At 41.4% G+C, this 26,406-nt stretch overlaps 1 protein-coding gene across 7 annotated transcripts in view; it reads left to right on the forward strand.

Moving 5' to 3' along the window:
- The first annotated feature begins 2,967 nt into the window (after positions 1–2,967).
- The window catches only part of GBF1 (golgi brefeldin A resistant guanine nucleotide exchange factor 1), a 111,381-nt gene continuing 87,942 nt past the window's right edge, over positions 2,968–26,406 (forward strand). For 5 of the 7 annotated variants that reach the window (XM_074830763.1, XM_074830764.1, XM_074830766.1 and 2 more), the window contains exons 1-3: positions 2,968–3,219; positions 8,970–9,075; positions 10,371–10,437. In XM_074830763.1, coding sequence (XP_074686864.1) covers positions 3,212–3,219; positions 8,970–9,075; positions 10,371–10,437 — 181 coding nt within the window. In that variant the 5' untranslated portion in view covers positions 2,968–3,211. Of the gene's footprint in view, positions 3,220–6,450; positions 6,469–8,969; positions 9,076–10,370; positions 10,438–25,966; positions 26,059–26,406 lie in introns of those variants that run through there. The other 2 variants (XM_074830765.1, XM_074830768.1) reach the window with 2 other exon arrangements.

The raw sequence follows: 26,406 nt of genomic DNA on the forward strand, positions 1-26,406 counted from the left end.
TGCAAGGAGCTGACTACTCAGGTGTCTCAGATGAAAGCAGGTGAGCTGACCAGGTACCTGGGTAAGGCCTGAGGGGGTGATTGTCAGTCAGTTTGCAGCCCCTCCATACGATCCTTGTGGGCTGAGGAGGAATACTCAAGACAGAAACGCTGCTGAAAAGCTGCATCTTTGCAGTGAGGATAAAGCCCAGCTTTCCTGATCAGAAAGCAGGTACCGGAGTGATTTGCACAGACTGTTCTTGTCTGATCTTTGGTTTCATTTTACCACACTGTGTGTAAGAGCCAGTGCATTATCTTGGGAATAAAGGGACAAGGGACTGTCCTGTGTCCTGGTCCTACACCTGGATCCTTTGGTGCAAACAGAGTGCTCCAATTTGCCCACACATGGCCTGTATACAGCTGTGCATCGCTCTGGCAAAGTGCTGCTGGATCAGGCAGTCCAGGCAACCCAGGTTTCCCCGCTGCTGCCGAGCTGGGGGCGTTGGTGCCGCACTGTCACATCAGCAGGATTTTCTGTGTGGCCAGGGCAGTGCTGGGCTGTCTGAGGGCTGACTAACGCAGTGCCGTAGTGCGTGCAAGTGAACTCTCTTCTCCCCAGGCAGTGCAGGGCTGTACTGTATTGTTTTTCTCTCCAGACAATGCAGTACTGGATTGTAAGTAAAAATGCAAAGCACATTGCAATGTTTGCTCTTTATTAATGCACTAAGATGCATTTGGGTGAAGCAGAAGGCTCCAGGCTGGCTCGGTTTCAAGCTCCGTGACAGGCTTCCATAAATAATACCATAGCAGGGCCCAATTCACCAGGTCAGACCGGATGGGAGCCTGCGCTGTGCACTGGAAGGGTCAAGAAGGCATGGAGAGGGCTCCAGTCCCTTCCCTGGCAGGGCAGGCAGGCTTGGTGGACCTGAACTGAGCTGTGCTGTGTGCAATGGCCATGCCAGCACCCAAAACCCCCTTCCCTGAGCAGTGAGCGAATGGACAGAGTGGCAGTGACAAACTCCTGTAATTTCCAAATGGCTAGCAAATACCACAGGGGCTTTAGCAGCTACTGGAGTGGAGAAGAAGGGAAGGAGAAAGCACTAGCAACTAATCTGCTTGTTCTGAAGACCTTCACTCATCGCTTAGGTGACCTTTGCAATCTCTGTGTGCTAGGTGAGTATTTGACTGCCTGTTTTGTAGCTAAGGAACTCAAACTAAAAACTGCATGTACCGTGGCTGCAGCAGAGGCTGGGGTGGTATGTTTTAGCTTCCAAGCCCATGGTCAGGCCACTGGAACGTGCTGTTTCTTGTTCCATTTTTGGGGAATAAATGTGGCTGCTTAATGCAATTACAGCTTAAACTTCCAATGCCAAAGACTTCCTACATGTTACCAGGTAAAGTCCTGCTGAAGCAGGTTCCCTGGCCTCCAGCTGTCAGATCTGGGAGATAACAGCAATTTCAGTTTAAGATACATTGATTCTTGATCAGGCAATACTTGGGCAGCTATTCATGTGGAGAGGGAAGGATGTGGTGACTGCCATTTCCAGAGTGTCCCATCCCACAACACCCTCTCTGGAGTTTGTGCCCTCAGTAGAGGGACATGAAGATATCTGGCCATCTTTTAGGGTGGTGTTGGAGTCAGCCTCAGATTTGGGTTTGGCTGGCCAGGGAAGAGTTCTGCTGCACATTCCCTTGGGCCTTTGTCTGAGAACTTCACCCCTTTAGCCACCCTGCAGTAGAAGAAGTTGTTATTAGGACAGTGAATGAATACTTTTTGACCCTTTCACTTTTCCCTCACCTTCAGTTTGTTTTCCCTACAGACAGAGTGTAAGATTTTGGGGTAGTTGCTGCTTTGACCACACTAACACCTGCCACAACAGATCCCCAGGCTGACCTGGCTGCAGATGCTAGCGCTATAAAATGGCTAGGTAGCTGCAAGGACCTTCCATCCTCTGCCCCAAGTTCAATGGGCAGAGTCTTAAACAAGCAGAGCGACCCCTGAAAATTACTATTAAAGTACACTGCATTGACACTGGGGCGTAAACAGGGGAAGCGGCTGAGAAGGTTGGACCAGCACCAAGAATTCATGTGCTAGGTGCTGTACGGTTGCAAAACTGTGATTGCTCTTGCTGCAAACAGCTGGCCAATAAACTGGCTTCAAAGATCAGTTCAACCTCATTGTGGTCCCTGGCTGCCAGGCTATCTGGGCTGGATGAACTGAGGCTGTAGCACACAGCTCGTGTGCACAGCATCAGTTGTGTTCAGGTTTGAGGAAAGCTACCAGGTGAGCAGGACTGCGGAAGACAGAAAAGCTGCACGTGGCCCTTTGGGTGCTGTTGCGGGTATTCTCGTAACAGCTGCACGCCAGGTTTCATCCATTTGAATTTTCCTGTCTGTCCACTCAGGGCCTGGTCCCGGAGAGTTGTTCCCAACAGGAACAGTACAACTGTGACCCAGGAGGTGCCCAGGAGGAAACGAGCTGCTGGCTGGGCACCACCTCCTACCCGGCTCCAGAGAAGCTGGGAGAAGCCATAGGAGCAAGCCGGGAAATTCTTGCAAAGCATGGAGGAGCGGCACTGCTGCAGCCACTGCTGTACCTTGCCGACAAGAGGTGGCTGGTCCGCGCGCCGAGCGGCCGGCCCGGGGCGGCAGCGCCAGCCCAGCGCCGGGGGCGGCAGCCGGGAGGCCCCTCACGCCCTGGGGCGCGGCGTGGGCGGGCGGCCAAGCCCACAATGCCTTGCGAGGGCAGCCCTTCCTCCGGCTATCCCTCAACCGCCCTTGCTGCGCCCCGCACCGCAGGGCTCCTTCACGATTGGCCAGTGGTTATACTAGTTCTACCCTCTCTCCTCTCATTGGCTCTCTTTCGCTTGTCACAGGAGGGACCGCCTCCTCCGGTATCAGACCGAGATCCCATTGGGTACCTTAGGGAGCTGCCCGCCGCATCGTGCGCGGGTTGGCTCTCCGAGCCGTCCGTCGGTGTAGTAACCAGGCAGCGGGTTGCGGTGCGCCTGTTTCCACGTCAGTGAGAGCGCTGCGGAGCCGGTTTCGCTTGCCCGTGCCCGGGAGGACCCTGCGCTCGGCGGTCTCGCCGGGACTGCCGCCGCCTCCTGCTGCCGCCGGGAGGGAGGGAGGGGCGGACAGAGGGAGGGCCGAGCCCTCCCGCTCGCGGCGCCGCCCGCCTGACCGATATGTGAAGCGGCCGCCGCCGCGGGGAGCAGGCGCCGCCATTTTGGATGCGGGGGTCAGTGCCGGGCGGCGAATGCCTGTCGCGATACTGTCGCGACGTGGGGGCGGGCGGGAGGGAGGCTGCGGCGGGGGAACCGTGCGGTGCCGGCGGGGGGCGTGGATGGAGCCGAGGCAGCCCCGGGGGCGGGCAGGGTGCCGGGGGCAGGCCGCCGCGGGGGGTGCAGCGGCCGGCGGGGTGGCGGGGGTTGGCGGCCGCTCCCTCCGCCCCCGGCCGTGACGTGACACGCGTGACGTCCCGCCCGGGGCGCCCCACACGGCGGGGGGCGGCCGGGCCGGGGGCGCTGCCTGGCCCTGGGCACCGGCCGGCAGCGGGCTGGAGCCGTAAGGGCAGGGCTCGGAGCGGGGCTGGTGGCCGCAGCGCCGCGCCCGGGAGGGCCGGGCCGGGAGGTGCCGGCGTGTCCTGCACCTGCACAGGCACCCGCTTACGTAAAAATCGGTGGAAACGGGGACCTTTCCCAGCATATAGCCAGCTGCTTAGCTGTTGCAGGAGGAAGGCTCGGAGCTAACTTAGGGTGTACGTTATGAGTTCAGCTGATACCATGTTTCTTAGTTTCAACATGTAAGCCCGATGAAGTAATCGGAAGGAGGAAAATCCCCCTCCCCGTATTTACCTTCGGTTTCATTCTTCCTCTGTAGTTTTGACAGATAAAAGTGAGCTGACTTCTCTTGATTCCCAGGCACTATCTCACTGTTGCAACTAAGTGCAGAGACTTGCAGAGAAGCCTGTCCCACCTTCCTTTCTGATGTGCCACCACTGTCATGTTACTGCTGCTTCTCTTTCAAAGGGTCTTGATTGCCCAGAATTTTGGTATCGCTGGACTGCACAGTTCATTGCCATACTTATGAATTAATACTTTTCTATTATTTTTGTCCAGACATTAGGACCTAGCCTTTGGAGAAACATCTTGAGTTCTCTGAAATTTCACTGCCTGTGATGTTTATTGCAGAGTAGCTATCACATGAAAGACCCAAGCAACTTAAATTTCGTGGTGGAGATTTATGTACCTTCCATGTGCAAATTAGAAGGAAGAAAAGTTGCTCTTTCACTGTCAGCTGGGCTTCTGGGTAACCTAGCTAGCTCTGAGTTAGGCAGGAATTGTTTGTGATTCAGAGACTGAAGGTGGTTGTGTGTTGTGTTTTGGTAGCAGTGTATTGTATCAGGACTTGAGTGGCCAAATCTAGGTCAGAGACCATATAGATTATGCATGCATTATCATAAACAGTGCAAATTTAGGTCAGCAGAACCTTACTTTGAAATACTGCCTTTCTTGCTTGTGTAGTGATTATGTTGTTTTTTATTATTGCTATTTACTGGAGTAGTTTCACTGGGCTTGAGTCAGTTACCATAGCTGAAGGCTAAAGTTAGTGATAGGAATAAGTGACTTGATGGAAGTCTGACAGACTTTGTCACTTCTGATGCTAACTCTTGCTTGTTTCCAGAGGAGTTGCAGACATTTCCCTGCAGGGGAGGGAATGCCTCCTAAAAGTGTATCTGAGATTTCTTATGGTAATACCCAGGAAAAATTTGGGTTCCTATGCACTGGAATATTTTGGGGTAGTGTGTTCCAGGATTGAGCTGTGGGGTGTTCAGTGCACATGTGAAATAACATTTGCAGATGTAAATCTTGTCAGTGTTTTTATATGAAGATTTCACATCTGATACTATTTCAGGCATCTCAGAATAGTGACAATTACTGTCCATATGACATTGCTGTAGACTGACAAGCATATGAATGTTAGATTTTGTTCTTTTATGGCATGCTCGGGCATCTACCCTTTTCCACTCATAGTGTTCCTAACCTTGTCAGCAGTGAGGCTGTGCATGCTAACAGCTTCCCCATGTCTGGTGGTGGCTGGGCAGCTGCGTCGTCTTGGTTTGGAGCTGTCATTTTCACTGTGCTGCCTGTTGGAAGCTCTGTGCAGGAGCCAAATCTGAGGACTGGTCTGCAGATTTAAGCAGATGTATGAACTGATCATGAGAAAAAAACAGGATTTTATGTAGGACTAACTGAAGAGATAAGGAGCTAAAAAGCATTTGAAATTTAATAGGTGCCTTTCCTGTTTTCTACATAACTCAAGACCACAGAACTTAATCCATTTGTTTCTGTACTGAGTCCACTATCCTGTGTTTGATTAAAGATTGTTTTCAAGAAAGGCATTCAGTCTTGATCTGAAGACGTCAAGAGGTGTCAGTGCCATGGCTTTGTGAGGGAGATTGTTTCAACTTTTTGAATGATCTTCAGCATTAGTTCTGTTAACCTGTCCAACCAACAGTTATACACTCTCCCAGTCTTCAGGCCATACCTTTGTAACACTAAGCTTGAATTCATATTAACAATGTTTTTGTATGTTGTACAAACATTTTGTAGTTTTGCTTGATTTCCACCATGCTGTGATCATTCAGTGCTGGTCGGGTAAATCTTGTAACTTTCTCTTGCAGCTTCAGAGCATTAACTTCAATCGTAAAATTTCTTTCAATGTAGTACGCCTCTACTGAGTTCTAAAGTGTGAGCAGTTGTTGCTTGTGATGAAGATACAGGTGAAGGAATACATCCTGAAATTATCTGATAGTTTAAAAGGGGTAGACTTTGGGAAGTGCAGAGATTAGAAAAGCTGTTTCCATTGCTTGAAATAAACTTTTAAACTCTTGCAGGGATGGATGGTGCTTTTGGTGGGTTTAGCTTACAGATGCATCTCTCTGAAAATAGTTGTCTGGCTTTCCCCCTTCCCCCAGTAATTATTTTCTGTTTCCTTTTCCAGCACACAGTTGCAGAGGTCCTTTGTGTGAGTTAAGATAGTTGGCCATGGTTTACTTTGGAATGTGTGTGTGCTATTGCTTGGTTAACTGCAAGCTTAAATGTGAATCAGGATTTTCCCCTGTCTTTACCCGGTGTTTTTGGTGAAGTGGGCTGTATGTGTGATGTACAGAGATCTGAGACTGAATTTGTGTCTCCAGCATGACAGGTTAGTTCAGTTGCATTGGACCACTAAGTTTTTTGGCATGTGTAAAGTGAATTTTTGTACTTTTAAATAAAGCTGTATTTAATGGAATCTGTAGTGAGGAAAGGAGTGTGTTCTCATCAAGTCTTCTCAAATAGTTAGCAATGAAAGGATATAATAGCAAAAAAAATGCTTAAGTTTTGCAGGATTTTGTCAGGAGAGCCCTGCCAAGCAACATGGGTTTTTTGCACCCTTGATAGAAAGGATCAGCACATTCAGTTTCCCAGCAGGTCAAAAGGAAAAGGTGTGTGTTGGAGGTTTGTGTCTATCTTCTTCATATTTTGCTGCTCGGAGATAGCATCAGGTTTGGGAACAGCTGAGCACTCTAAGTCTGCTACATTCAGGAAGGACTGAGTTGATCAAACGTTTCCATCCTGATTCTTTTAGGTTAAAAGTAGAGGAGAAGAAATGGGAGTTCTACAAACAAATTCAGTAGTATGCAGAATAGTATTTAAGTTTTGGCATGGCTTTAAATATTGGCAGAACTATTGAGTATCTGTGTATGTGCAAGGCATGTGATACGTATGTCTGGTATTTCTTTACATGCTTTTCCAAATCAGGTTGGGGGAGCCTTTGTTTCCACGTCAGTTTGTTAGATGCCTGGAATGGTACTACAAAGTTTACATGCTCAGTATTGTTTTGTAACAGTGAAGACAGGAAAAACTTGAGCTTTGACAAGTTTGAATGTATAAAGTATTTCCCCAAAAGTACCTCTGTGGGCCAGAGTTTTGATCCCTGAAACTGCCTGTGTAGAAATATGGAAAATACTGGAATTACTGAAAGAAGAAATAAATGAGGAATTTTACGTGGAGGAGAAAATCTCCCATTAATGTCTTGGACGAAAACAAAGACAACATACTGAAGTAGAAAACATTGTGATCAAGGGTATTTTTATGCAATATTTCAATGCAGTCATATAAATAATATATGGAATTAGTCACTCTTGAGGACAGGAACATCTCTCAAGCATTAGACACACAAGTAGGAAGAATATCTGTGGTTCTGTTATATACAACTGTGGAGGGAGGATATAAACCTTTGTTCTTCAGGGCACAAGCAAATTTCTTGGCAGAACTATTTGTTTATTTTTCTGAATTATCTAGTAGTGAATGAGATAAACTATTGATCTGGTCTGTCATGGCAGTTCCTATATTATAAAATACTTTTGTCTTTGCTCCTAATTTATTGCGTAACACTTAGGACTGCCATTACATATAATTAATCTAATGAAGTAAGAAACAGTTTTGCCATAAGATTATTCACCCTATTGCAAACATATTAAAAAACAGAACAACAAATCTAATGTTCTGCCTTGATAAGGTATCTTTTTATAATATTTTGCTTTCTTTCCATTATTTACAGAGTCCTGAAGCAAATTAGTCTCTTTTACTCAGAGGATATTTGTATATTTGAAGTATTGATAATTCAAACATGTTAATTAACGTGAAGCCTGACAGATTTAGGATGTATGCTCTGAAATTTCTTTGGTGGTGTTTCTGAGGTCTGGAGTAATACACCAAAACTGTTCCCTTCCATCTTTGCTTTTGCTACATGGGCAAAAATCCTTCTCATATTCTCTGTGTTTTATTAACTGCCACCCCCACCCTCCCCCCAACTGAATCTTTAAAATGAGCCTGTCTGATTTGAACTGTTATGATCAATGTTTCATCTGTTTTCAGTCTTTTGCTTCCCTGTGGATGGCCTGTTGTGATTTCAAGCTGGATTCCTCATTTTCCTTTTGTATCTTCTGAAAAAGTCTCTTAACTTGGCTAGCATTTCACTAAATCCTTCTAATTTGCAGACATGGTATCATCTGACTCTGTGGCCTCTTTATAAGTCCTGTTTTTTCTTTATAAACAGTTGTGTCTGTTCCTTCCCCTCCATTCTTATTTCTTTGTGCTTGCCTGTATCTGGCTATAGCTAGTATAGAGGAAACAATCCTGTAGTAATCCACTCTTTGTTTCTTTTTCTCAGACCATTACAAATATTTCTTGCTTGTAAAATTTTTCCCCCTGTCTGGCTCTCTTTCTGGGTACATCAGTTTAAGTTTTTCCCTGTAAGAGCTCAGGCTATGTGAGAGTAAATGTCTGCCTTTAGCTTTCTCACTTTTTCTCCCCGTGTTCCATCCAATTGTCTCTAGTTTTGGGGATTTCTTTGTGGGGTCTTACCCATGCCTTTTTTTCACTTGCCTGCTTTCTTGAAAGCTTTTTTTCATGAAGCAAGTGTGAAATCAACATCTGTTACAAGTTACTTTATTTTGTCAAAGTTTAAAGTTCCAAAGACTTTTGCTCTGGACAGCTTATTCAAGCCACTGATGCTTATTTAACAGAGTACAAGATTGGCTTTGTGTTCTGTGTAGAGCTGCAGGACTTTGCATAAGTGCCGGACATGTGTGTGTTATTGCATTGTCATGGATGTCTGTCCTGGTACCCTAACACTTTGTCCTTCTGTGAACTTACACAGACTGGAGAAAAAATGAGAAATGTGCCTTGGCAAAGTTGTCTCTTGCTTCACAGATACCCTGTTATAACTACGTGTTCTCATGGTCTTGAAAGCACACTCTGTAGAAAAGCGTCTTCCTTTTGACAAAATAACTGTATTTGTGTGCATGCACAAAACAATGATCTGAAAGTGTCTTGCATCTCTGAAGGCCTCCTGCTTGACTAGGGCCAACTTGATGTTTTATCTGAGGAAGAGAATGATTCTGAGGGGCTGGAGGTTAATTTGAATTACCTTTGTTTTCAGGATTGTCAGGATGGTGGATAAGAATATTTACATTGTACAAGGTGAAATCAACGCAGTGGTGGGAGCCATAAAGCGTAATGCCCGATGGAGCACTCACACACATCTGGTAAGTTACCTTGAATTGTTGCTACATGTTCACCTATGGCAGAAACCACCTGGTTTAGGAAAGTGCGTCCATTTTTTTTTTTTTTTTTTTTAGCACTCATTATAGTACTTTTGTAAGTAAAGTTGGAATAACTTTCTACATTGTTTCACACTGAGTGGCTTTGACTTCTTGTGTGCCAGCGACTGTAAGGAGTACAAAGCTAGAAATCTACCTATATACCCTGTAAACAAACAAAAAACCCTATGTTGTATTCCACATGGGAATCATCTCAGCCAACCATCTCAGTTAGACTTTTATCACCTGGTATGTCAGAGATTTTGAATAGATGGTGTTATTTTATTTAGCACAATGTTTTTATGTATCTTTTGTACCCTCTTAGAGAAGACAGTCTTCATCATGAAAGCCATGAAATAAAAACTGGGGAAGTTGTTATATATAGGGTATTTTTTAATTTTTCATATGTCATAGTATCTTTTTTCAGCTCTGTGACTTTTGTGACTGCTAACTATATTCCTGACTGAAACCTGTTTTGTTAAAAGCCATTAATACAGTGTTTCCAAGTCTAATGATGCATTGGTCAGTTTATGGCTTCCACAGTGTAAATGTGTGCACGTGGTGTACTGTATCTGTGGTGCATTTCAGAATGTCACATGAATAGCAGATGGCTGTCATCCTGCACAAGTGGTTTCAGTTCGTCAAAGGGCAGGGCCGTTTTTCTTACTAACAGGCATTTCTACAGTGGAGCTCACTGCCACCCAGTAGGAGGTACACAGCTTGGAGAAACTGCTGCTCCTCCTTATTTTAATATCGTAAAGACAGACTAAGGCTAAAGGATGCAGCTATTCATATAAATTTTGCACTGTGATTCTTTCTTCAAGTTATTTTAATGGCACCAAATGTCATTGTATTTCTGTTCCCATTACAATCTGCATAGATTAACATTATAGCAAATCCAGATGAGCCATTTCAATATGGTATGAGGTAGATTTGCTCTGAAATTTATTGAACAGCGGAAGGCTAATCAGAAATACTTCTAAGGACAATAAAACCAAACCAGAATGCTCAGTCTTGAACCTATGCTTTGACATTTGAGCTGTATGACATTGGGGAGCACTAGCAGGAAAATAAAAATGCTTCTCCTGATTTTGAGGGAGTAAATGCACTGACAGTGATAAATTCAACCCATGGTACTTTTCTGAGTAGTGAGGTGAGGTCTTTACAGACCCATTATTAAGATTTGTCTTCAGGAATATGTTTGCCTCATTAATGACTTCCTTCCTATATATAACCTATAGGATGAAGAAAGGGATCCCCTGCTGCATAGCTTTAGCCTCTTAAAAGAAGTGCTGAATAATATAACAGGTAAGCTTATACAGAAATCAGCAGGTATGTGTACTTGCTTAGGCTATATGCAAATAAATGTACAGATACACTTATTTAGTATCCAGAGGTCATATATTGAATAACAAGAGAAAAGCAAATATCTATGTACTTTTAGACAAATAATACCAATGTAAACTAGTACACAAATACCACTGCTGCCGCTATCTGGAGAGATACATATGTGTGTGTGTGTGTGTATATATAGATATATTTGTGTGTGTATATATACAGACATATTTTTATATACAAATATGCATGTTTCTTCAATATAGTGAAGCTTGTAGTAATGTGAAATCTGGTGTATTATTATGCATAGTTTTTCTGTGCTTTGTTTATGCTTTCTGATCTGTGAACGATGGGAAAATCTGCTTAGAAAGTAGCCTACCATTATCTGTTTTCTCCTCACATTCTTTAGTTTGTTGGTTTTCATCTGTTATCAATAGTAAGTGAAGCACAGACTTCACTTTCCACTGGGGTCTCTTGAATCTTGAAGTGAAAGGCTTACTTTGTGACCAGTTACACTGAAAGGAACTGGAAATCTATAATGATTACAGAAGTAGAACACAAGGCTGTAGTGTGTATTCTGACCAGATTTTTTTCTCCCAAACCGTTCTTCTCCCCTTTCCCTCCACGTTTTCTCTTTCTGTAGTTTTGGGAGTGATTGTTTAAGTGTAACCTAAGTATGTGTTGAGGGTCTGGAAGTGAGGCTAATCCTGAGCTGCATGTGGCATTCTGCTGGTTCTTTGCAGGATTTGTCTTACTGATTGTAATAGTTGAAAGTAAGCTTTATTGCTGGTCCCTTTATTACAGTGAGTATTCAGAACTGCACTCAACTTAAGTTTGAGATGAACTTTTTGCATTTCTAATTGCAAAGCTTGCCCATTCTTGTGCCAGTTCTGCGTCTGGAATCACATAAAAAGTATGTTCCCCAGAAGTACAGTACCACTTCTAGGTGCTGATGAAAGGTGCTGAGGACACATGCCAGTTCTGAGCCCTAATTCCTTACTCTTCTGTGGCTGTCTGTAAGTGTAATGCTTTACTTTTCTTTGCCAGGTGAATGTCCCTTGGTTGTGAGGAAGACTCTTCTGTCAGGTCACGACATCTTAGGGAACTCCTGCACAGCTTGCATTTCTGGACAGGATCTTTGTTCTGGCTGTTATGCTATACCCAGACTATGTGATAGTCTGGATTTGTGGGGTTTTTTTGTAAGCTCACTCATCTAATGTAGGATATGCATACAGTCACCAAAAGTGTTCTGGGAGGAAATCTTCATTCTCTCCCTTCTTATTTTAAATATAACATTTTATTTAAAATAAGAGTCCTGAAGTTCTTTGTCATTATTGCAAATATCTATTCTCATCAACAAGAGCAGGGAATGTCAGGATGCTCAAATAAATGCAGTATGAGTAAATGTCAGGGACTGGCCATTTATCTAGAGTAGCTAGATGCAATGTGATGTTGACTTGTTGGGGAAAAAATGCAAGCCTACTATCTGCTTGTGTTCGAGAAAGTTTGATGTACTGAGAGGTTCAGAGACTCTCTGTGAGTATTAGTCATCATGTAAGTGTGGCTCATGCTGAGATAATAATTGCTTATATGTGGTGATGATAGCATGTTAGTTTGACTGCATGGGTTCTTTTAAACAGGTAATTTCAGCTTCAGTGACTGCTATTTATTGACTAGTGTCTTGAGATAGGACATCATTGCTATGCTCTCATTTTTTTCAGTTTTAGACATGGACTGGTTCCCAAGCAATATTCTGAGTGATATAGAGTCTCCTGCCTCATCTTCCAGGCAATGAAAAGTCCAAGCTTAGGGTTTTTTGTGGGTGGGTTTTTTTGGTGTGGTGTTTTTTTTTTTTTTTTTTTCTTTTTCCCCTAGACCTTCTTTTCATGTCTCTTTCATTAGCTCATGGAAACGCATTGCTTTTATATTTAAATTTATTCAAGCTGTAATCTTTGACATTTGAGTTAGCTTTTAGTACAATTTTGCATTTATAGTAATATATATTATGTATTTTCTCAATCCCCCAAGAACCCATTTTAATCTGTTCCGGATGCAAATTTCAGGCTGCCTTGTCCCATCTCCCCTCTTGCTCTCGCCCTCCCTTCCCCTCCCCCATGGAGCATGTTTGATCAGGTGTGGCAGGCATATCCACTGTCAAGCTGCGCCCTTTATATTAGTCAATATTATCCTTCCTTCCCTCCCACTCCCTTCATTCTCCTCTGGGCTTTACCAGTTGATTTATAATTTTGGAATTCTCATCGGAGTCTGTAATACAGTTTGTTCATTATTTAACCAAAACCTGTTTAATGAGCAAAGAGAGGCAATGTAAATGTTAGGCATGTTGCAGTGGAGTACCTTTTGTTCTCCTCTGAGCTAGTGGGTATTAACTCTGTCATGACTGTGATGCTGAAATACCCTGGTCAAGGGTATAAAGATGCACCGTATGCCTCCAGGAGCTAAAGATTCCCATTTCAAAGTATTGCTTCTCAAGAGTAACTGAATTACATAACGTGTTTTATTTGATTACCGAAATAGTAAAAGCTTGTCTGCAACTAAGTAGTGGCATCCCATCCCACTGTATGTCTAAATGGGCTCTGGGAGGAAGCATCTAGAGAACATGCTGTTGCTGAGCACAAACAATCCTATGGTTATGGCAAGAGTAACTTCACTTCTATAGTTCAGCATACCTAGCTAAGGGCCTTGGACCTGAATTATGTGGAATGATGTGGCTCTTTAAAATTCTGTCAGAGAAACTTAATTTCTGTGGCAATTTTATGTAGATTTATAAAAACAGATTAAAAATTTGAAAATGAACATAATGTCTGCTTTGATCCACTATCATTTGATTTATTGTATGCCATTTTTACACTTCTGTGGGCTGCATATATTTTAATTATTGTTGATAGTAGTTGCCTGAAAAACAGGAAAAATAGAGATTCTGTCGTCTTGAGTGATGCATAAGTTACTCCAAGATAAATTTAATAGCTGAATGCTTGTTGTACTAAGATAAGCACCATAAGCCTAAGTTTGATGTGGTGTCTTGTATTTCCAGTGTTTAGAAAAAGCAAAAATTGGTGTCCTGAGTTATGACCATATGGAAGCAGTGACTATCAAGCTTTGTCCATGCATGCAAAAATTGAAATACAACTACATCTTCAAAGGTTATTTTAAAACAGATGGAAACCTTAGTATTGATACAAGTTTGGATCTGGGGTCACTGTCACCACAACTTGCATTTAACTGCTTTTTAAAGTAAGCTGAGTATCTAGAAAATATGTCTGGATGTTGAAATATTTGTTCATTTCATCAGTTTTGTTATGAATTTAGGTCAACAAAAGGAAGCTTCTTTCTGACATCCAGTGATAACTGAGCATCTTCTCTTTCATGAGTGTTTCCAATTTAGGATGCTCCTGAGCTCACTAGGGAGAGGCTTTATAACCACAAATGGCTGGAAATATGAATTAATTATAAGCCTGCTTTTCCATGATCTGATGAGGGTTGGGTTTTCTTAAGTTTTGCTGTGGCTGTTGAAGTCTTCAGACCATTCCAGTATGATGTGGAGGTAAAAGCAGGTACTTTCTGTAGTCATTCTCCTCATTGCAGAATTTGTGCTTTGCTGTGACTGGAGGGATGAGTCAGTAACCAGGATTTTCATGACCGAAGTACTGCTTACTGGTGTGTAGGATGGCTTTAGGACTGAATGCAACTGCCTTGTACAAGTCAGCACTGCAATGGGAGAAGCAGGTGTTTGTGGAAAGTGTGTGCATCGAGAGTCTATTTAAATAAGGTTTAAACTAGGTAAACACACCTGTGAAGAGGTGCCTGTGTATATTTTAGGTCCATGAGTGCCAGACTGGAAGGTTTGAGTCCTTTTATCCTCTGGTGGTTCAGAGTTAGTGCATTTAAACAGAAGCTGCAAAGTAAGCTGTTAGAAGCACTCTGATTTCATGCACATTCATGACATTTTAAATGAATGCTTGTACAGTGGGTTCAGAAGAATCTTTTCATGGCTTATTTCAGACAAGAAGCTGCTGCAAATCTCCATCTTTAGAGGGTTGGCTGGGGCATTAAGAGTTGGCTAAAGGTCAAATGACTGTAACCGTAAGAGAACCTTTGCCCAGTGTACTGACTTAATATACTTGTTACTGTAGCCATCAGTTTTTTGGTATGTAGATTTGATTGCACAGTCATTTTCCTCGTGTCTGAGCTCTGAAAACTCAGTTTTTAAGGAACATCTGAAATTCATACAAAACAGTACAGTTTTATCCTGATTTGGGATTAATGTCTGAACTTTTTCTGAAAGATCTAGTTTTAAGAAGTGGTAAATTGGTAGTAAATAAATATGTGGCCTATTCTCAGTGCTACTGCAGTGCTATTGAACAGAATCTGGGATATTCATTGTGGTCTATTCAAGTTAAGAAATCAGAAAAAATAATTTTTTTTTTTTAAAGTAGCATAGGAATTAGATTATATGGATGTGTGATGTATAGTGCTGCAATGCTTGTTACTTTGCACTTGGCAGATAAAAGCAATACTGTGTTTATTTATTTATTGAGTTTCTGCAGGAAGTGCCTGGACTTATTAGCAAATAACAAATACTGATGAACTGTAAGCTGTGATACTTCTCCCTTTGTTTGCATTGAAGGATTGCAATGTTATTTAGAGCAGATATTAAAAAAAACCCCACCACCTAAGTTTTTTTTCTGTTGCGTATCAACTTCATATAAAAGATCTAGAAGACTCTCTGGTCTCCTAGATTATGTCTGTTCCTGTGATAACTTTAAAAAAAACCCCATGGTTTTTACTTTTTTTTTTTTTTTTTTTGAATAACAGGTATCCATACATGTTAACTTGGTATTTTGGAAGACCAAGCAACACAGGCTAACATTTAGCTTTTGGTGTATTCTCTATAAAATTTTTAAGAAGAATGGAAAGGGTGTAAGAAAGGTTAGGAAATTGGTAGAGTAAGGTTTCTTTCATAACTTTAACTCAGCCTCACTCTAATTATTGGATGGCAATACAGTTTTAGTCTGTATCGAGTGACCTAACACAGCGTACAGAAATGGTAATTAATTTCTCGTAATATTCTCTGTCACTTTCTTACTATAAGAAATATGAAGATTACGGTGACAACCTTAATTTGATGCTTTGCTTGCAGGCTGAATCCAGACTTGATTTTTGCGAACTGTGTTCAGATGATTCAGTAAAAGTTGTCATTTTAAAAGCAAATTCCTAGTCTTCATGAATGCAGACATCCTTCCAAGTGCACAGAGAATGTAAACCAATGCAGTGTTTTTGCTTTGAAGCTGCAGGTAGTTCCAAATACTCTTTTTGAGAGAGAGTAATCTTCTTTTTAATCTCACTGTAGCATCAAGTGATTCAAATGACTGTCTTTATAGCTGGGGTCTTTGAATTTCCCTTAGATAATAAGCTTCTATTTATATTTTTGGCATAGATTTTCTTGGTGTTGATGGAGAAGTAATAAACCAGACTTTTCCCAGGTAGTTGCTAATTTTGTGCTTTACTTTCTAAGCAATTTTCCTGAAGTGACAGTAATGTGCCCCAAGAATGGTAGCTGCACTGGGAGACCTGGGATGTGAATTTATCAAGCCCAAAACTGATACCAAAATTGTCATAATTTCACTTAAGATTTAGTTTATTTTCTATATAAAAGAAGAAAGAGAAGGAATGTGCTTGAGGAATAATAACTGTTAGTATTTGTGAGGCTTATAAATGCACCAAAATAAGCACCATAACTTTTTTTATTGGGTGAGGGACAGTATTTACGCAGAGTGGGTGTGAGATGTCAGGTATGGATGGGGCTGCTCTGAACTCTGATTGATTCTTTTGAATTTTACACTGAGGCCTTCAACATAGGTTACTGAATGAAATTGGGACTCCTGAGAAGGGGAAGCCTGTAATGGAGAGATTGTATAATTAGAACTGAACAGGCAGAAAGGGCTAAAGTGTGGCTGTGTAGCATCCTTAATTCAATAACTTTTTAGCTCTCGTGTTCATCTTCTATTTTGTGTTTGAGTAATAAGAAACTTACTGAATAAATTCAAAAGAAGTGGAGTGACTCTGGGGATATCTAGAGCAAAAAAAACCAACCAACCCACTAAGATAGTCTTCACACAAGGTATTTCTGCATTCCTCTTAAAGTCAGGACATCTGAACTGTCCCTTCTGCAGTCCAGCACCGCCACCTTTGCAATACCACCTAAACATCCTTTTAATGCAGTTCTTTGGGTGCAATTTAAGACTAGAGCTTGGAGCTTAGCAGGCTTCCATCTGTGCATGGCTAATGACTGGCAGGTACAGGCAGGAGGTGGTGCTGTTGGAAGGAATTGTTTCCTGACCCCTAATCCTTAAGGGCCCAAGGATTTAGATGGACAAGCACTCCTGGCTGTTGCTTGGCAGGGTTCCCACAGTGGGCTTGTTCTGTAACACCAGCCTTCTGTTACTACTGCAGGGCTGGGCTCTGAAGAGCTGCCACATGTGCACAGTGCGCAACTGACTCTCTCTTGTTCCACGCTTGTTGAGCAATTACTTTCCCACTTGTTGGGCACTCCATTATTTCCTTCAGTTACTGCTTCTGTGTGAAGTGGAGCCATAAAGGAAATGGCCTAATGTACTTACATTAGAGGGCAATAAATTGCAGTTTGAGTTGGTAGAAAGGCAGTACCAGATGCTCTGTTGAAGTTAAGGTTCCTCTTAAGTCATCCATGGAGGTTATATTCCAGGTTTTTTTGATGATGATGTCTTTGTTTTGGGCAAGACTAGTTGAAAGGAATTGTGGCCAATTAAGAGACATTAAGGCTATTTGCATTATTATAAAAACCTTCTGGAAGTAGGAGTGTATGTGAAATTGCTGAATTCCAGTAGAAGTTTATTAAATTTATAGCTCTTCTGTTCTGTCACCTTTCCTTCTTTTAACTGTCTTCTCTCTTTGCTAACTGCTGCTATCTAACCTGTTAAAAACAACGTCTCAAAGGTGATTTGCTTCAAAGAAGCACTAACTTGTGTCAGAAAGTGCAGATGTATATATAGTTGCATAATATGTAATAGGACTGCCAAGATGCATCGGTCATACATACACAACAAGCAGAGTGAAGCATTCCTCGCCTCAGAGTTTGTAGCTTAAGAGGGTAGAAGCAGAGAGAAGTCATTAAGTATACAAAGTTGTTAAACACTTGAGGGTTTTTTTTTTAACGACTACTTCCATTTGTCTTCAAATACACTGTTGTTGGCTGATCCCTAATACAGTTTATAGCAAGATGTGAGTTTGAAGGAGAGGCTTGAAAAAAGATTCAATTGGGTAGAATGCACTTTTTACCTGAGTAGTGCAGGGATATGTGATAAAGTGCTGCTTCTCTCAATAGTGTGGAAGAAAAAAGCCAGCAGGAAGAGAGGTGGAACATGTGGGATTTAAAAGTAAGTATAAAAGTAGCAAAGTAATGGAGAACATTGTTATTAAAATAGCAAGTTGATTGGTTAGGGAACATTAATAGTGATGGATGTGCAGTTGGTGACTTGCCCATTTGAGGTAAATTTGCAAGAGCTTTTTCTTTTTACGGTAACTGTCCCTAGCTTGTCTGCTATCTGAGTGTTGTGAAATAGATTATTGCTGAAGGGTGTTGGGTTTTTTAGCAATCAGGAAAAAAATTAATTTCTTCCAGCATGTTATGGACCTCCTCATTTGAAGTTCTTAAAAAAAATTCAGATGGATAGTCAAGATCTTGCTTTTGTAATTTGCCATTAGAAAATCATACAAGGCAGCAAAATTGTCCAGGAAAGAGCTATAAAACTTACAGCTGCGTGCAGTCTTGTGAAAAATCTTATCACCTCTTAGATGACATGATTTTAACTTACTTTACAGCACCTCTAAAAGCTACAAAGAAGAGAAAATTTGGTATATGTTGCCTATAATACAGTGGCTTAAAGGTAGGGTCTGAGGTCTTGTGATATGATGGATTCTGAGGTGAAAGAGATGGAAATGTCATGTCATGGATGAGTTTGAAGTGTATTTATTCCAGTGTTGGTGGTATCAACAAATACTTTCTGGGGAAAAACTTTGGGAGTGAATGGAAATCTGTGAATTCATTAATAGAGTGAGGAAGGCTAAATTGTGAGTGAGTTCAGTAGGGGCAGTCAATCAGTACCTGTCATCACAAAATTGTAGGAAATAAAACCCATCTTGAGACGGAACATCTATCAACTAACCATAGTTATTGTAGAAAACGGATAGATCTAAATAAGTATTGTATGATGTACTGTACCCATGTGGCTTGGAAATGCCATTGGAAGTGTTAAAGCAACTTGCTCTTGCTTTGAACTCCTAATTATATTTGGACATTTGTTTAGAGGTTTGAGCCCAGAGGGCAACTGAGTGCCACACAGCTTTTGACTCATACCTTCCCCTCCAAGCACTGGGAAGGAGAAAGTGCAGCAAAAGGCTCAGAAATGGAGATAAGGACAGGGAGGGGTGTCTTACCCGTTCACAGGCAAAAGACAGGCTCCTTAGGGAAAGAAGAAGAGCATAACTTTAATTCAAAACACCAACAGCAACACTTAACAGACAGAATGGGACCATGAGAAACTTACCATATCTTAAAAACACCTCCCCCCACCCCTTCTTTCTTCCTGAGTTCAGCAGGGGATGGAGGTTTTTGGTCAGTCTGCTGCTCTTTCCTCCTGAGCCAGGGAAGCACTTTTCTGCATTCTTCTCCCTGCTCCACGTGGCATCCGTTCTATGGGAGACAGTCCTCCACAAACTTTCTCTGTCATGAGTCCTCCCCACAGGATGCATTCTTCTCGAGATGCTCCGACGTGGGTCACCTCCACGTGTTGCAGTCTTCCCAGTGCTGAACTACAACAGTGGGAGCTGCCTCTTCCCACAGAGTCCCAGGGATCCTCCACAGGCTGTGGGTGAATCTCTGCTCCTCTGGTGACTTCCATGGGTGGCAGCAGGGGGGTGGCCCTGCTGTCTCGCCACAGGATACAGGGGGGCTCTCTGCTCTGGCACACGTCCCCCTCTTCCACCTCCTTCCTTCCACTGACCATGGTGTTTCCTATACATGCCCTTCTTGTAACTCCTCCTCACAAGTCCCCAACCCTCTCTGAGATTCCCCTTCTTAAATACATTATCACAGAGGTGCAGCCATCATCACTAATTGCCTCGGCCTTGGCCAGAGGTGGGTCTGACTTGGAGCTGGGGGAGCTTTTGAGAAGCTTCTCACAGGGGCCACTGCTATAGCCCCTCCCCACTATCAAAAACCCTGCCACTCAAACCCAGCGCAAGTTTAAGGGCGTGGATAGGCACTTGAACTTCATGAAATTAATGTGTCTGTGCTCTTTGCATGGTGCAATTGGGAAGTTAAAATTTGTCAGTTAAAACTACTTTTGCATTCAAGCACATCGTGAAAGAGGAGGTATATAGTTATGTGACAATTGAGGAACAGGGCAAGACATTATAACAAAAAAAAAGACCGTGTGAGATGGGTAGAAATATAAAAGTAAAACATGTTAGATGAGAGCTTGCACATATATACAATAGAACTAAAGTTTGGGGTGATACTGGCTTTAGCTATCCTGCTAAAATGAATAGATTGATAAATTGTTTCCATGACAGCTTATGCTAATGTAGTTTGCACTATAATTACAATTGTAATACTCAAGGGGTGCACTTGATTAATGCTTGTTAGCGGAGTATGTTAGAATTCTTCAGTGATGGTGGTACTTTGATCCTCTATCTATACCCTAATATAAGCACTTCAGAAGTTCTAAATTCCAGTTCTGTCCTTGTGGCAGTAAGCTGAAACTTATTCCTAGCCATATTGAAACAGTAAGTTGTAAACAGAGCAGTCTTTCAGAAAGTGTGTGCTGCCTTTGCTCGGTGCAGAAGGCTAAATGCTTACATGACTGTCATTCTCAACGTGTGTGCTACTTAAATGAGATGAGAGACTTCAAAACAATGTTGTTCACTTTCGATTGGGTTTAACTTAATTCTGGGAGGAAGTCTTTTATTAAAATGTGTCTTTGTGCCCCATTACTTTTCAGCAAATTGTCATTTTTCTTGATACAGTGACAAAATCTGCGAAGTGGCTGTTGAATTAGATTCCTTTTACCTCTTGATCAACTGCTTAAATAATTTAGGTGGCAAATTGTAAATATGAGGTATTGTTGAAATAAATCAAGATGTGGTTGTTATCTTGATCATGGCATATTGAAGGAGAATGGTCTATTAGATCTGGGATAGCCTAGGGGAAGGGCTTTATTCTAGAAATAAAATGAGTGGCAGTGGTAAAATATGGTTGTTTATGTAAGCATCTTTAGTAACTGCACTTAGGAACTTGGCCGTTCTTCAAAGTGGGATTACACAGTTTATAGTGGCCTGTAATAGTTCTGTAATAACTAAGATGGCTGTCATGGCAGCATGGAAGGAGACATCATTAGCTGGTTTTCACTTCAGCCTGAGGTTTTCACATTTGTCATTCAGAAATACTATGTTTTCCTTTGCACACTCAGCTCTTAATTAAAACATTCATTTTTTCAGTGTCTGAAGTGCAAATATATTCAGTCAGATTTAAGATTTAACAAGCACCACCAAATTTTACTTCTGTGCTTCCCTTCTCTTAAATACATTCTGCCTCAGTACGAAATCAGCGCTTCGGATGCGATCAGGCTGGTACAGAGAGTGGGGAGAATACAGTCCTGGGAATATTTACTTTGGTGGTGATGTTGATGATGACCACAAAAGTGTAGGAAATATGTTTACTCAAATATTTACCCATCTGTTAAAATATGGTCAGCAGGAAGTGACTCTTTCAGTTGAAACAGGAGTACTGTGATATTGTAGGAAGACTAGATTTTGATTTGGCAAAGAGATCAGTTCTAAACAAAAAACTTTTCTGAAAGTGTGTGACTTCTTTGCGTGATACAGGAGTCTGAATACTTTCATCATGAAGGCTTCTGCCTCATTAAGGACAGAAGGGAAGACATATCCATGTTTGGTAAATAAAAAAAGTATAACGTTTTCTTGGGGAAAAGGCTTTGTCAAGAGTGGAAACATAGGAGAGGAAGAAATGAAAAGATTCAAATGTTGTAGAAAGTAATAGAGTAACTCTAACGGTAGCAGAATGGTAGTTCAATAATTGAAAAAAAAGAAAATATTTTCTTCAGAGAACAAGAAATTGCTGAAGAAATGTATTATTAATTAATGGAGCAGGAACACCATCCTAGTCATCCTGGAATGCTTAACTTAATGATTGTTTGGTACCTATTAAAGCTTTGTGTCAGGGGCAACATTAACTTAAATTTTGCAAGATGTTTTCTCCCTTCCCTTTTTACTATCAATCCATTAAAAATCTGAGAGTGAAATACATTCTCATTCAGCTGCCTTTAAATTGTAGTTTCTGTTTGGATGGTAGTTCTTAGTGCTATTGAGTTTCGCAGCCCATACTGGTACTTGTTCACCAGTACAAGACCCATGTGCTGCAGTGGAAGGTCACACACTCCCTTTCACTCTGCAGGAACAGCAGGTGATGGTACCAGCTGTTCACATCCCTGTATTAGATGCCTGAATCTGAGCAGCTGTATGAGACTGCTAATAAACTCTAACATGTAGTGCAGTTCATATTTTGCCCTCATTTCACTTGATCCTACTCAGCACTGGCCAGTTTTTTTTTTAACATCTTTCAGTGCCACCCATAAGATGCTAATTTTCTTTCTTGTCGTACTGGTCTCCTCTTGTATGATGTGCCAGTCAGATGCTTGAGAAGTATTACAGATTTGAAAAGGAAAGGGTACCATAAAATGTGCGAATGTACAGGGTTTAAGGAAGCAGGAATAATCTCTAGCAAAAACATTTTAAAATTTTAAAGTTTTAATGTTGTAGTGAAAATAATCTAGACTGTTCTAAAGGATGTACTTGTCCTTAAGCAATACTAGTTTTGGATACAAACCTAGGTATTTTTTCGTTTGTTTGTTTGTTTTAGAAGAATGAGTCAAAAGTGCTTTTGTTCTGAGGAACCTCTACCTGCATTCATCTAGCTGAAGAGGTCTTGTTATGTGAATCTGCTGTTAAAAGAAGGCTGCAGTGGTTTTTAATTCCACTTCGAGTAATAAAATTGGCCTGGCCGTGAGTTTTGATATATCCACAGTTGATTTCAACTTGTACTTTTTATTTAAAAAGATTATTTGTGACCTGTTAGGACCCTCTGTTAAGCCAGTTAAATAAACAGTGGAAAGGTTGAAACTGCCTGTCTGCGCTTTCCAGAAAAGGGGAGGAGGGAGCCAAAGGAAGGATATTTACAATTTTAAACCCTTTCAGCTCCTGTGTTCACGCTTTTCTCTTGCATCACTGATTTAGCTCCCATCTCTTTCTCTGGAAGATTCATAGTATCTAGAACTGAGAAACAATCTTGGTTCCACTGACTGGCCACCAATGTGATGACAAAGTTGTCTTGCTAATAGGATCCTGAGAGGTGACTGGTATTTTGTAGTTTTGGGGTTTTGTGTTGAGAGGTTTTTTTTCCCCCCATTGCTGTAGTCTCAATGCACTTTGGAATTGAAGCCATATTGAGGTAGGAGCTGTGAAGAGCATCTTTTAAAGATGTGGAGGTGGAGGAGAGAGTTTGTTTGGTCCTTTGCTCAAAGGATCTCAGGGAACTTAGAAATTCAGCAAGAACCAAGATAATTATCAGAAGTCAGGTGTTAAGTATTTCATAAAATTATGAAAATAAAAGAATCTAGCTGTGCAGTTACAGTTGGAAGAGATAGCATGAGATCAAAAGTATATGGTAGAATATAGGAAGGATGTAACTGTTAAAATAGTAAAGTGGCTTAGCTGAGGAGAACTAAAGCTAGCTTTTCATTAGATCCTATTCTTATTGTTCCACGATTCAACTCACTTTAGCTGGTAAGCATTCTTAAATTGAACTATATGAAATCTAGAACTATTTTCTGTACTTGATATTTGTTGCTTTTCTCCAGCAAAGATGGCACAATTTTTTTTTCTGGATGAGGAATTGGCTCTCCCATGGCAGATCAGAGCTGTAAGCTCCTTGTTTAGCATCTAGCCTTTTTTCAGACAGCCTTACAGTTTCTTTCTAGACATGCAGTATTAATTGGTTGAAACAGCCAGTTATTTTTAACTGCATGTTTCAGATTTTTTTCTCTTCAGGTGTCTGTCAGCCATAAAGAAAGCAGTTGAAGTAAATAGCTGTATCAAATGAAGTCCCTCTTGTCCCCACAACAGCTTCCAAAATAAACCGAGAATAATGCTTTGCACATTTTGTCTCCTTTAACTCTAAAAGCAAGCAAGAGAGGAAGCATGGATTAACATGTAGTGATTTCTAGGAGCTGTTCTCTGCTCAGATTCCTCTGTGCTTGGGCTGACTGACAGGGACATGTGGCTCAAGTGCATCTGGAAATATATCACTGGCAAAATTTGGTCGGGTAAATATAGCAGGAACGGGTTGTCAGGGCAGGAGACAGATTGTTCTGGGAAAGGAAGTGCCGTCTGTCTGTTGTCTGAATAACAATATCCTATACTTCTGAGACTTACCTGTTTCTTTCAGTGTATCTGCGGTACCAGCAGGATCTGACATATTTGCTGTTTCTGTTGTCGTATGTTCTTACAATAGAAGTGTTACCAGAAATGCTAAAATGAGTAGGAGCAGCTATAGAGAACTGATACCAAAATATCGTGTGGTGTTTAAATAGTAGTGGCACACACTTTGTTCTAGTGTAAGCTCTTTTTGAAAATAGGGAGGGACATCAAACATGAAAAGTAACTCCCAGAGTTTCAGGACATGGTAATACTGAAGAATCCTGACTTTTGCTTAGGTGCAAAATTTGTTTCTAACACACATCGTTCTGGAAAACAAATGAACAAACAAACAAAACCCAAACAAAAAAATCACCAAAAGTGCATATTCTAATATTTCCTTTCATTGTTGGCAGTTGATATGTAGAAGATGAGCAGCGTAGAAAAAGCTAATTACAAGGCTTTCCTTCTGCAAAAGCTGACTGGCAAAGGCATGAAGCTTCTTGAACCATTGTGGCATTGGTTCAAGTCTCAACACAACTTACACCATTTGAAGAAAACTGAACCAACAGCATTAGAGAGTGGCCTACAGAAATCTATGCAAGCATAGGAGGGTGTAGGCTATATTTTATACAGAAAGGCATAATCATGGGCAGTGACAAAATTTTAACAGATGCAAGCAGTAGAAAATGGAGCACTAAATTACAGACTTTCTGAAGTTTACCAAGGGAAGTTGATGGTGACTGTGGATTGGTGGAAGAACAACACCCCAAACCCTACTTATTCATCAGTAGTAGCTGATTATGCTTTCTCCCTCTCCATAAAGCATTGAATAACTTCATCTATACCATTTGCAGCATATTCTTGGTTCAGTGGGTTGGGTTTTTTTCATCTGCTTGCTCAAGAATTTAAGGAAGATGAAACCCCTAACAATTTTGTGCACGGTAGCTGCTTGTGGTTAGTTACAGACTTTTGTAGCTTGTCCTGAGAGGTTGCACACAGCTTCACACCGTGGTGAGCTCTCAATCTGCTGCCCTGTGATGTGGCTGTGTCTGGGGTGGGGTTACCAACCAACAGGTGCACAGCATACCACACGAATGTGGAGGCAGAGAATTTGTGTCCAAGGGCATTGGGGGTAAATAACTGTAGTTGTAAAAAGTGTTACATGAATGCTAACATTTTCACTGGGCAATGAGTCTGGTCTAAAATCTGCCCCACAAACTTCCATATAATAAGCTTCAATTTTTATCCTCAGAAGTCTGAAGAGCTAAACTGATGTTGGAATTGTCTTTGGTGTATAGGAAAAAATTAGTAGTTTTTTGGAGGATGCAACTGATTCAGACTAGAGACTGTCCAAAAACTTTCTGTAGTTAAAAGCAGTAGGATAAGATACAGGATTCTGTGCTTTTTGAGTAAAACCTGCATGACTAAGTAGAGAAAACTGTTTTGTCAATGTACAACGTTCTTCAAAAATATTGGTAAGCCCTCGGGATTACTTCATTATTTCTTCTCATTGCATGAGGTCCAAATATTGTGCTGCTTGTCATGACTTATGCAGGGATAAAACCTGACCATTTCTCATTCACAGAGCCAACTCAAGATGTTTTACTCCATTTACTAGCTGTGGTGCATAGCACACTTGACTTGCCTAGGCCTTTTGCAATGTAAACCTTGGCAGAAGAGACAGTACTTAAAAAGTTTGTGCTCATCTTACTGTTGCACTATTGCCTGCATGCATGCCCCTTATCCCAGGTGTTCCAGTTTCCAGCAATTGAGATTTGAAGTCTAGCCTTTAGAAATCTGTTTCTCATCAGCCTGCCCAGATGCTGTTCCTCAAAGCCTTTTTAATCCAGTTTGTTACTGCATTTTATTTTTCCTTTACCTGGCTGGCCCTGGAATAAAACTGAAAGAGCTGAACTTCATGTTGCAGGTGAATTTTCACATCAGAAGACACCTGTGTTGTCTGATCATCTGGTACTGGTAAACTGTTTGTTTTTCTGTGCATCAACTGTCAGTATGCATGGCAACAAACTACTTTTTAATCAGGTATCTAGCAACAGAAGTTAAATCAAACATATATTCAGAATATATTATCTTTGCTTATGTGTCTACCAGCATTTAATAAAAGGATGTTGTTCCTTTCTCTGACATTTATATTTTGTTTTGAAATGGCAGAGTTCTCCTGTGAACTAACGGCAAGAAGCTGGGATTGTCTACAGTGCATTAAAAGTGTATTAAAATAATCAGACTGTGATATTAAAAAGAATTGCAGTTACTTAAATTTGAAAGAAATCTAGAAGGACCAGAGCACAAGAAGATTATTTGTAAAGGGCTTTGAAACTCTAAAGTATTATGTGCAATGAAATATGTAGTAGTTTTGGGAGGCATACAAGA

Source organism: Strix aluco, chromosome 7 (genome assembly GCF_031877795.1).
Source record: "Strix aluco isolate bStrAlu1 chromosome 7, bStrAlu1.hap1, whole genome shotgun sequence".
In the NCBI taxonomy this organism is placed as follows: domain Eukaryota; kingdom Metazoa; phylum Chordata; class Aves; order Strigiformes; family Strigidae; genus Strix; species Strix aluco.